The sequence below is a fragment of the Alosa sapidissima genome, chromosome 7 (assembly GCF_018492685.1).
Source record: "Alosa sapidissima isolate fAloSap1 chromosome 7, fAloSap1.pri, whole genome shotgun sequence".
Classification (NCBI taxonomy): domain Eukaryota; kingdom Metazoa; phylum Chordata; class Actinopteri; order Clupeiformes; family Clupeidae; genus Alosa; species Alosa sapidissima.
The window spans coordinates 34,282,588-34,294,897 of NC_055963.1; the positions used below are offsets into that span (position 1 = coordinate 34,282,588).

The 12,310-nt window shown below is 44.4% G+C and overlaps 1 protein-coding gene across 4 annotated transcripts in view; it reads right to left on the reverse strand.

Annotated features, from left to right (window-relative positions):
* Window positions 1-12,310, reverse strand: part of znf512b (zinc finger protein 512B) — a 51,471-nt gene that overhangs the window by 15,330 nt on the left and 23,831 nt on the right. For 2 of the 4 annotated variants that reach the window (XM_042099620.1, XM_042099622.1), the window contains 5 exons: window positions 11,047-11,225; window positions 9,330-9,694; window positions 4,965-5,042; window positions 2,256-2,393; window positions 1,025-1,152 (listed from right to left, as the gene is read on the reverse strand). In XM_042099620.1, coding sequence (XP_041955554.1) covers window positions 1,025-1,152; window positions 2,256-2,393; window positions 4,965-5,042; window positions 9,330-9,694; window positions 11,047-11,225 — 888 coding nt within the window. The remainder of the gene's footprint in view (window positions 1-1,024; window positions 1,153-2,255; window positions 2,394-4,964; window positions 5,043-9,329; window positions 9,695-11,046; window positions 11,226-12,310) is intronic. The other 2 variants (XM_042099623.1, XM_042099621.1) reach the window with 2 other exon arrangements.

A 12,310-nucleotide genomic window follows, 5' to 3' on the forward strand; every position in this document is an offset into this window, starting at 1 on the left:
CTCAGTGAAGGAAATAATTCCCCTACGAAAACTAATCCAGTGCTTGACAGATTTAGACACAAACTTGGGCCTCACGTTCAAGTTGAGACCACAGAGTAAGAGGACTAGCCAGATGCTAAGCAGTCAACATGTCCTCTCAGATCTCACAGAGATTGAAAGCAGTGGAAAAGCTTGATGGAAAAGCGCTGGATTGGCCAAGAGTGTTTTTTTAACAACCAATCAGTCAGCTGAGGGAGGGGTTTGGGTGATGGTATGCTGTGTGTGGCTCTTTTCTGAGAGGCTTTGCGGGTAAAATCATGGAAATCTTTAGTGAGGAAAAGGATATCCTGGCTGACCTCCCTGCTGAGTTCGGTGAGTGTGATTTATCAACTGTCCTCAGTGGAACATGGTCAGTGGAACAGGTCTCACCTCCTGTGATCTTAGCCATTGTGATGTCAGGTGTGTGCTGATCATAGATATATATAATGTGGCATCTACGTACTGTATATATATCTATGGTGCTGATCATAGATATCTATGGTGCTCATTTTCTGTGTGCTGATTTTACAAATAGAAACTCGTTGGATGCTTCTTTAAACTGTCATCCAATGTTCCATAACTAACTAAATAGATTATATGTTGGATGTTATATTTAGTATTCATAGTTAGCAACTGTAAGAATAATTCTGTCTCTTCATGTCATGTGACTCACTTAAATGTGAAAAAAATGTATTTCCATTTGAATTTAGAAAAGTATTGCTTTATCAACTTAACAAACCACTTAATGCAAGTGTATAAACTTTTTTGCAATACTTTTTTGTTTCCATTACTCGTTTTTTTACAACTGTTTAGCCCTTTGTAAAATTGTACTTAAAGCTAACAGAAACCTTAACGGAAACCTTCTGTCTACGTACATCAGTTCTTTCTCTCTGCACACTATGCATCCTGTCTCTTCTGGCCTTTTCTGTGGATATCTTAGATTAGATCAGATTACATTAGCTCAGATTAGAATAGATTAGATTAGATGGGATCTCCTCCTGCTCACCTTCTGACAGATCTCCATGTGCTTCTTCAGGCCAGACACGGTCTTCCTGGTGACCACAGAGCAGGTGGGGCACACCACCTCTCCCCGCTCAGAGATGGCACTGTGCCACTGTGCATCTGCTGGGGGGCCTGCAGATGGGCACAGCGAGGGCAAGGGGGGGGGGGGGGGGGGGGGGGGTTGCACAGAGGAGGCAGAGGGGGGCACAAAGGAGGCAGATAGGGCAATTTTAGACAGGTGGTCATCAGTAGAATATGGATTATGGTGTTTTATGTATTGCTATGATAAGTGACCTATACATTAAGAAGTGCATTTAAATCATTTTATATCCACTGAAATGTCAATCTGCTGTTTCTGACTTGTTTCTGAGCTTTTAACATTTTTTACTGTGCAAAACACAGTTACATATGTGGTTTTATGTGCAAAGTTAGATCCGATGCACATGAACAGAACTGATCAAGAAATGCTGCTTTGACCAATCCTATTACATGGTGATGTATGACACTAAAAAGCTGAGGATCTGTGCATACGGATAATTGTTTGGATCCATCAGAACTCAGTGGAACTAGAGACACAAATGGTTCAGGAACTTTTCACCACTATCTCAACTTTTAAGCATCGCTGCCTGACTGTCTCTCTGTCTGTCTGTTTGTCTCGGCGTACTGGGAATTAAAGGCGATTTCTGTAAAATCTTGTCAGAATCAATTAAAAGTAAAGTAAAACTAAAAGTTTATTAGAACTAGAACAAAAGTAAAAGCTCAACAGCAACCCACTTGAAATAACAGATATCTACACTTCTCATGACTAATGAGAGTATGGTAGCCCCTTATATTAATGTGTCAAGATGGAGCTTTTCAACTCTCAAAACCTGTCAGTCAGTTGAAAAAGTGACAAAAAAACAGTACAAAAGAACAAGTTCAACAATACTAGTTCGGAAGTTATCTTCATTTCTGATCATTGGTCACTCCAGATATTAATGTGATACAACCACGAGGGCTAAATGTAAGCAATGACTGTCACAGGGCCGTGGTTTACAGTCATTTTAGAACAGAGAAGGGGTGTTGCTAGGCACAATGCACAGTGGAACTCTTTACAACCACATCAAATGCTACTTAGCCAATCACAATGAAGAACCAGCAGACCTTGTCTGGTTTGCATGGGTTTCGTAACTCTTGGTTCCCTGGCCTGCTCTGGGGTGGTGCTGAGAGAGGCTGTGTGGTGTGGGCCCACCCACCTGAGGCTGGAGGTTGAGGGGTCTCTCTCCTAGATGAGGCTGGGGCTTGGAGCTTCCTTGGGGGCTCCTCGTTGAACAGGCCTCCCTCTGGCCTCTTTGCCCGCCCAGCTTTCAGCTTCTCCTCCACTTTATTCATCCCTATATGAGTGTGAGTACATGTGATCAGACAAGTCACACGCACACACACAACCACACACACACAACCACACACACAAACATATATGTGCCCATACACATAGACACACATATGCATGTGCACACACAGATGCACACACACACACCCACCCACCCACACACACACACACACACACACACCCCCACACACACACACACACACACACACACACACACGCACGCACACAAACAAATGCCAACATCCACACAAACAGGTATGTACATTAATTACAATCCATGCATTTCCACGGAATTATTTTTGGAATCTGATCCCTTATCATACCTGTTCATTCGTATTTGTCGCTCGAATTATCGTGACTAAATTCAAGATGGCGGCGAACGGTAAACATCCAGAAGGTACTGTCTGTATAAATCATCTTGTAAATAAACTACCAGTGCTTTTTCAAAGTTCTCAATGTCTCGTTTTAAATGTCAAGGCCCTCGGAAGTCTACCAATGAAGTATGGAGCTACTTTGGAGCCCCGTAAATGGTGTAAAACAGTGATCTATTTGCATGGCTAGGCCGATGTCCGAGGCACCCCCATCGGAAAGCTGTTGGTAGCTTAGGCTAACTGGCGCAAGATTTATGAGTGCAGGGGACAAGCCGAGATGAGCTATGAGACATACTGTACGTTCACACTTGGTATCATGTTTCAACACACTTTAGGTCAATATCACACCGGAATTTTCCTTTAACTAGATGTACCGCAGTGTGTGTGTGTGTGTGTGTGTGTTTATCTGTGTGTGTGTGTGTGTCCGTGTGCCTGCATGTGTGTGTGTGTGTTGCTAGTGCGGTGTCATAATTAGGGGGCAGCCGTGGCCTACTGGTTAGCGCTTCAGACTTGTTACCGGAGGGTTGCCAGTTCGAACCCCAACCAGTAGGCACGGCTGAAGTGCCCTTGAGCAAGGCACCTAACCCCTCACTGCTCCCCGAGCGCCGCTGTTGTTGTAGGCAGCTCACTGCGCCGGGATTAGTGTGTGCTTTACCTCACTGTGTGCTGAGTGTGTTTCACTAATTCACGGATTGGGATAAATGCAGAGACCAAATTTCCCTCACGGGATCAGAAGAGTATATATACATAGATAGATAGATAGATAGATACTTTATTGATCCCCAAGGGGATACTAATTAATGGATACATAAGTACATACTGTACACACGCACACAGAAAGACACACAGTGAAAGGGCAAACACATTGTTGTTCAGCGTGAGTCACCATGGTCTCTTTGCTGTGGCAGGAAATTAAACACCTCTGTAATCACCCTTTTACCAGGGAGGAGCGATTACCACACCAGGGAAAAAGAGCCCAATCAAAACCAGATGGCACGAGGGCGCTTTGAAGTTGCCATCTGATAACACCCACCCACCCACCTCAGTTTCATATTCCCCGATCATTTGAAAAGCTGGATCAACCCTGACACAAACAGAGGACTTGCAAGAAGAGCGAAGGGGTGATCTGTAAAACAGCACCCAGACATCCACAGTTCTGTGTGGTTGCTAAGTGATGATGAGCTTTTGATGTGCAGCCACGAGTGCCCTTGTTGTTCCTTTGGTCATCCAACCCTGTTTAGAATCTAAGAGCTTTGTTTGATTCTTCAGCGTGTCTAAAATATTACTGGGCCATGAACTGACATTAGTGAGTGTTGTCTTCAAACAAACTTCGACTCCAAAATTGAACACTCTGCTCTCTGATCTCTAGTGTGACGCTAGTACTGTAGTGTTATATATTCCACTGCTAGAACCCAGCAAACAATAGAAAATAGGCTGTTTCTGTCATCACTAGATTTGATCATTGCCTAACTGCACTGTTTAAAAAAAGGATTAACAAGCACAACATAACCCAGTGAATTCATCTTATGAATTAATTTTCTCAACTCATGACGGTGCAATAACTTTAGGAAGTTGACACGTCACTTTCACATAACATAGCGTAGCAGCAAGGTGACTTGAGTGGGCTAAGTTGCATGTGCTAATCTTTTTTCCAAGAGGGATACACAGATCCCACAGTACCTTAGGGGTTCAAACACACTCTTAAACAGTGAACAGCGGCTGTAAAAAAGATGCTGATTCACACACAGGGCCAGGCCTACAGGATGTTACCGACTGGAACAACACGCTGAGAGGCCATCCTGTCAGGGCTCCAGCGTTTTACTGTGAGGCTGTCTTCCTACTTATGGAGCCCATAAACTCCACACAGCTCCATTTCAAGAATCAATATCTTCACATCACCTCACAGGTAATGGGGATAATGCTGGACACAGTTTGTTTTCAGACACCTTGTTGACAGGAATAGCCTAATTTCTTATTTGCATGAGATCAGTTAAACAGGAATGTAAGGTGGTACTGTAATATACTGTAAACGTAGTGCATTATAGATAAAGTATAGCCTACAGTAGATGAAACAGTCTGCTAAATTAATGTGTATCATGCAAATATAATGTATTTCTGCATGTAAAATTCTGGTATAAAATGTGAATGTATAGGTATGTAAATGTAATGTAAATGTGTCTGGGGGGGGGGGGGGGGGGGGTTACCTTTGAGTCCAAATGTACCAGAGATGGAGGGCTGCTCTCCAGTGAACTTCTTTGGAGTTTTCTGCTTCCTTCCTGGCTCATTAAGGACACAAAGATACAAGAGGGATCAAACACTTAAAAAGGCCTCACCATGCCATGCTAAATAAGCTGCTATCTATCAGATAGATAGATAGATAGATAGATAGATAGATAAATAGATAGATAGATAGATACTGTAGATAGATAGATAGATAGATAGATAGATAGATAGATAGATACTAAAAATGAGATTAGCACACTTAACCGCCACATAACCAAGTCACTTCATCTAGTTGCTTTGATTGAGTTACGTATATACATAAAGTTCACATTACATGAACATCACACCACTCAGTCGAAGCAACCACATGACTTGCCTGGGTTATATTGAATTCTTTTTTTTTAGATGTAGAAACTCTTCAATATATAAGGGCACTTTCATACCTATTTTGTTCCGAACCACGTACTGAATAGATTATTTCCCATTGTCCCTGAGTTCATTTTGTGTTCACATGGCAACATTTAGAACAGAATAAATGATATAAACAACCCCACGTGAGATGAACTTTTCTCTACAAACAAACCCACGAGCAATTAAATTGTTCTCTGATTGGTGAAGACACTATCCCGAAGTCTGAAGACACTATCCCGAAGTCCCTTAACACTTGAAACACAGATGCGTTTTTCTGTGTGGTCTCCAGGATATCTAGCCTGACGTTGTCAGACTAAGTTCGGCTGGCACCCAGGCTACAGGATATCTCTTCATCGGCCCAAATATCAATTAAACATTTAAATTCTTCAGAACTCCAAGTAAGCCTTTTCCTGGATAACGTTGCTCATCATTCCATATGTGAGCATCAAATAGCCCAGTTTAGCACATTGCTAAATCAAGTTAGCACACTATCCCAAACCAATAGTTGTCAGCAAACTGGTCTACCCTTATTTTGGACAGTTTTTATTCAGAATGCATTCAATCTCGCTGATGAGCTTTATTTGGGGATACAAAGGGAATATCATGCTGGCTTTGGACAAAATGTGTACAATGTGTACAACAATTTAAGCACAAGCTTACATAACGAACCACTCTACAGTTGGATTGGAAACGAGCCAAGACCAGCTCCTACGGCCGGTCTCAGTCCGTTTATTTTTTTCCGAAACAGGGTGCCATTGCTGCTTTCACATTATACCCAATTGAACTAATCTTTGGGGGGGACGCTCCAGGTTCCGATTCAACTACTCCAAATAAACCAGGTGTGAAAACGACTTAATGTAAAACAAAGAAAATCTCTCTTTAACATTAAAACACTCACTTACTCACACAGTCTCTTTCTCTCTCTCTCTCTCTCTCTCTCTCTCTCTCTCTCTCTCTCTCTCTCTCTCTTTCTCTCTCTCCCTTGATTTCTCTCTTTCTCAAGCACACACCAAAATCAGAAAAAAATATAAAAGTCCTGATTCGTTGGCACGAGTCAGTAAATTTAAACCGCATAACTTGAAACCTCACAAATATACCCGGTCAAAAGTTTAATCGCTGTTCAAAAATAAAATAATCCAGCTAGATTTAAAGCCACACTCAGTAACAAAGGGTTATAATAGCACTGGAAGTAATCATAAAGTAAATCAAAAACATAAACAACATAAAGGGGCCTTTGGGTTGGCAAGTGGGAAAAAAATAATTAGCAACCGAAGCACTGGCTTTTTACTTGCACAAACGCACTAGCCAGAGGTGAAGTGACACAGAAAGTGGCAACACAAACAAGAGTGATTTGGGATAAAAACAAAACAACATATCAGGATATCTTTAGAGCACCACATGCAGAAGTAGTAAACATGTTATAAGTAGTAGGATATCATGTTTCAGGGTGCAAACAAACTACTCTACTCCTTAACATAACATAACATAACATAACATAACATAACATAACATAACATAACATAACATGGTAACTGTGTGTGTATTAGACATGTCCATTGTATTTGGAACTCATGTTAAAACTTGTGGTTATGAAAAGCGTTTGCAGTCCTTTCACACTACAATTGTTTTCCTGTGGTGTGTGTTTGCGTGTGCTTAATGTGTATGTGTATATGTGTGCGTGGGTGTGTGTGATATGTGTCTGTACATACTGTATGTGTGTGAGATAGACAAATGTGTATGTGATGTGTGTGTCCGTGTGAGAGAGAGACAGAAGTGTGTACAGTGATGTGTGTGTGAAATGTGTAAGAATATGTGTGTGTGTGTGTGTGTGTGTGTGTGTGTGTGTGTGTGTGTGTGCGTGCGTGCTGTGAGTGACACCCAGCACAGAGAGCAGCAGCAGTGGTCTGTGTGTGTGTGTGTGTGTGTGTGTGTGTGTGTGTGTGTGTGTGTGTGTGTGTGTGTAGGGGGGGTGAGGCTGGTGTGTGTGAGAGCCCTCTGCTGAGCTGTCATCCTGGCCAGGCTGAGGCTCATTTTGTCAGAGCTGGGACTTCACGCAACATTCTCATCTCTGCACCCATCGCTAGTGCCAGGAGACGCCATGCGATAGTGGTGACGCAGAAATTTCACCTCCGTGTCCTATCTAACTCAGACACATGGAAACACACACACACACGGACACACACACACGCAGACAAGCACATACAAACTCACAACAATGCTCACCTCTCTTGCTCTCTTTCTCACACACACACACTCTCATGCACACACTACATCACATTATAACACACAAACAAGCACATACACTTTTTTTACTAATCTGCACACACACACACACACACACACACACACACACACACACACACACACACACACACACACACACACACATACACACACACCCCTGTGTCCTGCTGCAGCTCACACAGCGGGGCCCACCGCTGACTAATGACGAGAGGTGTGTTTACCCAAACATACGCCAGAAATAGCAACACATTCAAAGCCAGAACAGCATGCACACACAAACACACACAAACAGACACACACAAACACATACACACACACACACACACACACTCACAGACACACTCACACAATGCTAACCACATGGCTGTTAAAGGCACAATACCATCAGCCAACCTCAAACAGCCACAAACAGGAAGCTAAACTAAATGCATGTGAGTCAGAAGATCCTTTCCACTGCGAGTACAAGTTGATAAATGGACTGTATTTACACTGCTCTTTTCCACTCCCCCAAGCACTCAAAGTGAGATGACAGATATTCTAAAACGGATAGTTCCCCGTCCTTGATTATGATTGGCTGAATCGCGTTCGATCCCGGTGTAAAGTCCTACCACAACTTACAGAAAAGTTAGAGTAGCTGCGTTTCGACAACCATTCAGATAGAGGAAATATATTTCTTGGCGGAAGAACGATTTTCTATGAATAAATCGTTACATTTCTCGTTGCTGTGCCGTTTTTCATGAAATCTTGCCAGATATATGTAGTAACCGTTTTAGAAAAGCAATAAGCCACTCGAGTCCGCTCAACTCCGCTTGCGCGTCGTGCCTATCAACGCCAAGCTGTCCTAAAATCAGTGTAAACTACGACCCCTCTGGGCTTATTGCCTAAGCACACCTCACCACTGCTTTACAACCCTCTAGGCACACATCTTTATGTCAAATATAACTCTCTACTATTAGAGTTTCACTATCACCTACAGCTATTACTATATTATTACTACTGTTAACCATTACTAAGGCCTATTACTATTGTATTACTATTTATTCATGCCATTAGTGGCTGATACTAATATATACTGATATATACTATATATACTATATCAGTTCACATTAAATTAATGCATGTAAATGACGATACAGGACTGAACCCCCTGAGCATACAGTATGCCCTCAGGTTTATATCAGTGTCAATGCAAACGGACAGGAACATGTTGGGGACTCTCTCTCCTCCCCTATGCAAACCCAGCCAGCCCTGTGTGTGAAAGTGCAGCCCTCCATCTCGACTGAAGTCAGCAACGGTACACAGAGGTGAAAGCTTCGGAAAGGTAAAGTCCTACCACATATCTACTCTAATTTGTGTTCAGTACACAGGCAGAACCAAAGCACAGAAAGAAGCTGAAGTTTTCCACCCCCGGTAGTGCGACAGGGCTGCGTGTTTGTGTGTGTGTGTGTGTGTGTGTGTCTGTCTGTGTGTGTGTGTGTGTGTGTGTGTGTGCGAAGATGTGGCAGGGTCAGTCAGCAACGGTACACAGAGGTGAAAGCTTCAAAAAGTGTAAGTCCTGTCACATATCTATTCTAATTTGTGTTAAGTGCACAGGCTGAGCCAAAACAAAGAGAGAAGCTAAAGTTTTCCACTTCTGGTGGTACGAGAGGGTTGTGTGTGTATTTGTGTGTGTACGTAAAGGGGACTCTTACTGTGCCTGGTCCTCTCGGGGTCCTCCTCCGGACAGGACGGGGGCAAACTGCCCCCGTCACTCTCGCTACCCCCAGGGGTCCTCGGTGAGGTGTCTGACGAAGACGCCTGCTCTTGCTCCTGCTGCTGCGGCGGCATGTGTGTGTGCGTCTGCATGTGTGTGTGACTGTGTGTGTGCTGCTGCTGCTGCTGCTGCTGATGTGGCTGCGAATGCTGTTGCTGCTGTTTTCTGTCGGGCCTCTGTGAGGTGGTGGAGGCGGTGGAGGTGGCGGTGGCGGTACACTCTCCGTTCTGGGACGGCTGTGATGGCTCCTGAGTCTTCTTCACCTTGATGAACATGGGGGACGGAGGGCCACTCTCCATGGGCCTGATGAGGGAGAGAGGGAGAGAGAGAGAGAGAGTATTCAATCAATCACACAAACACACCCACCCACACACACACACACACACACACACACACACACACACACACTCACACACACACACACACACACACACACACACACACACACACACACACACGCACCCACAGATACACACAAACAATGTCCACTTTGTCTGTTATACCTTTTAGATACAAATACAAATACACATTTACAAACCTATGTGAACACAAATACTTTACACATGCACAACACATACACACACACACACACACACATTCTGAAACTAAACCAGCATACTGTACATGCACACGCATTTCACACCCTAAAAAAACCCCAAGTTGAGAAACTCACAACTCACTCACATAGTAACAACTCCACACACACACATATATATCATACTGTACTCAAGCACGCACACACACACAGTCTGCATTTCAACAAACTGTGCATCACACACACACTCACAAATTCACTCTGAACTTCACACACTAAACACTCTCTTCACACATTGGCAGAAAAGAAAAGACGAATAATAAAACTCTACACTCAGAAGTGCCATAATTTATGCACTGAGCGCTTTCCATTTTCCCTGCAATGTGATGGCGTCTGCATGAGCACAGCCGCTGCCTGCCTGCCTGCCTGCCTGCCCGGCCGCCTTTGAAGGCATCTGGCTCTGGCGTCCCAAAGCTGGAGGGATTAACTGTGACAGACTACTTTAAATGCACAGGGCCGTGACAATTTCCCAGTTCCGAACGGTGATGAAAATGAATTCACAACACACACATTCTTAGTGGAGCAGAGAGAATTAGGAGTCAACCCTTTTCAATAGAGAGAGAAAGAGAGTCAGAGAGATGGGGGGGTATAGAGAGATACAGAGAGGGAGGGGTATAGGAAGAGACAGAAAGAGACAGAGAGAGGTATAGAGAGAGACAGGGGGTAGATGTGTGTGTGTGTGTGTGTGTGTGTGTGTGTGTGTGTGTGTGTGTGTGTGTTTGTGTGTGTGTGTGTGTGTGTGTGTGTGTGTGTGTGTGTGTGTGTGTGTGTGTAATGTGCAGGATGAGGCCGTGAATAATGACTAGTGCTCCCCAGTCTGCAAAAATGGCCTTGTCTAGCAGCAGTGCATGATGGGAAAGCTGAGTTGGACAGTGGTGTCCGCTGGTTACTGTGGCAGCTGTTGTCAGGAAAACCACCTCGCAAAAGGGGAACTGTCAGGTCTGGCATTCTTTTCTGTCTGTCTTTTCCACTTTGTATGTGTACAAGGATGGTGTTTGTCTTTCCCCAGGCCTCACCTTGTCTTTCCCCAGGCCTCACCTTGTCTTTCCCCAGGCCTCACCTTTTCTTGGCGTTCCCTTTCGCCGGCCCCTTCTGCACCTGCCCTTTGGATTCAGTCTTGGTTTCCATGGTGACCCTCTCCGGGTGGTTCCACAGCTTGTGCTTCTGCAGACGCACCTTGGTAGCGAACACAGCCTCACAGTAAGGGCATGCGTGCCTCAGTCTCTCGGCCACGGTCGCCTGACACAGAGGAAGACACTGAGACGGTGGGCTCATTTCTTATTCTCATCTCTAGGCTTTTAGTCTGGGTCATTTTTCATGTACATTCATTAACCTTGCCTGTGAAGCACCTTGGTGCTGTTTATACATGTGTATAAATGTACTGCATAGATATGTGACTTGCCTTGACTTTATAACACTTATACTCAGAGGAGCACGTCTGTTGCTCTTGGATGCTCCTTGTTGGTGCCCCCCCGCCCCCCCCATCCCCAATCCTCCCCCACCTTTTTTTATGCAGCCCTTGTCACTTAATCTACTAAACCCCTCTTCTACTGCACTTTTTACCCCCCCCCCCCCATAAATGCACAAATAGGCTGATACCAGACATAATTTCACTGCATTTCTTATATCCAGTAACTATATGCATGTGACAATAAACTTCCTTGTATCCTTGTATCCTTCCACTTTCAGTCAAAAAGTAATATCAGCAATAAAATACACTGGGTACAACATTGCATTGAAGTAGACATTGATTGTAGTTTTTATTTTATACACACTATAGTGTCTAAAACACAGACAATACCTCTGCACTGCTGCACTGGCCATCAGGTTTGTGCTGCTATAGTGTGCTACAGTGTGCTTGTTGATCTACCTGCCCGACACACCGCTTTTTTAAGCTCACGACCTGCACGTATCACATCCATCTGTCACTAGCACTAAGTCACTCGCTGGCAGAGAGTGGCCTCCGAGCAGAGCAGCCCCGCAGGCTTAGAGAGAACACACTCCACTGTGTTTGTCCTGTCAGTGGGCCTGACGTAACGCTACTCTGATGTGCTCTGAGGTAAAGATGACAGACGGCAGCAGCGGAAGAACAACGTGTCTGTACTGGCGTGCCGCCGCCGCCGCCGCCGTGGCAACGCACTTTGCAGCAACTTCAAAGAGGCTCCTGGTCTGCTGTGTCTGTGTTTATGACAACTGCACACACCAGTGCTTGTCTGGGGGGAGCACTTGGGCCTGAGGGCTTATATGCAGGACATGTGGTGTAAATCTGGACTTGGTGGTATGAGGGGGGCATGAGGGGAGGAGGAGGGGGGTGCTTTGGGTGA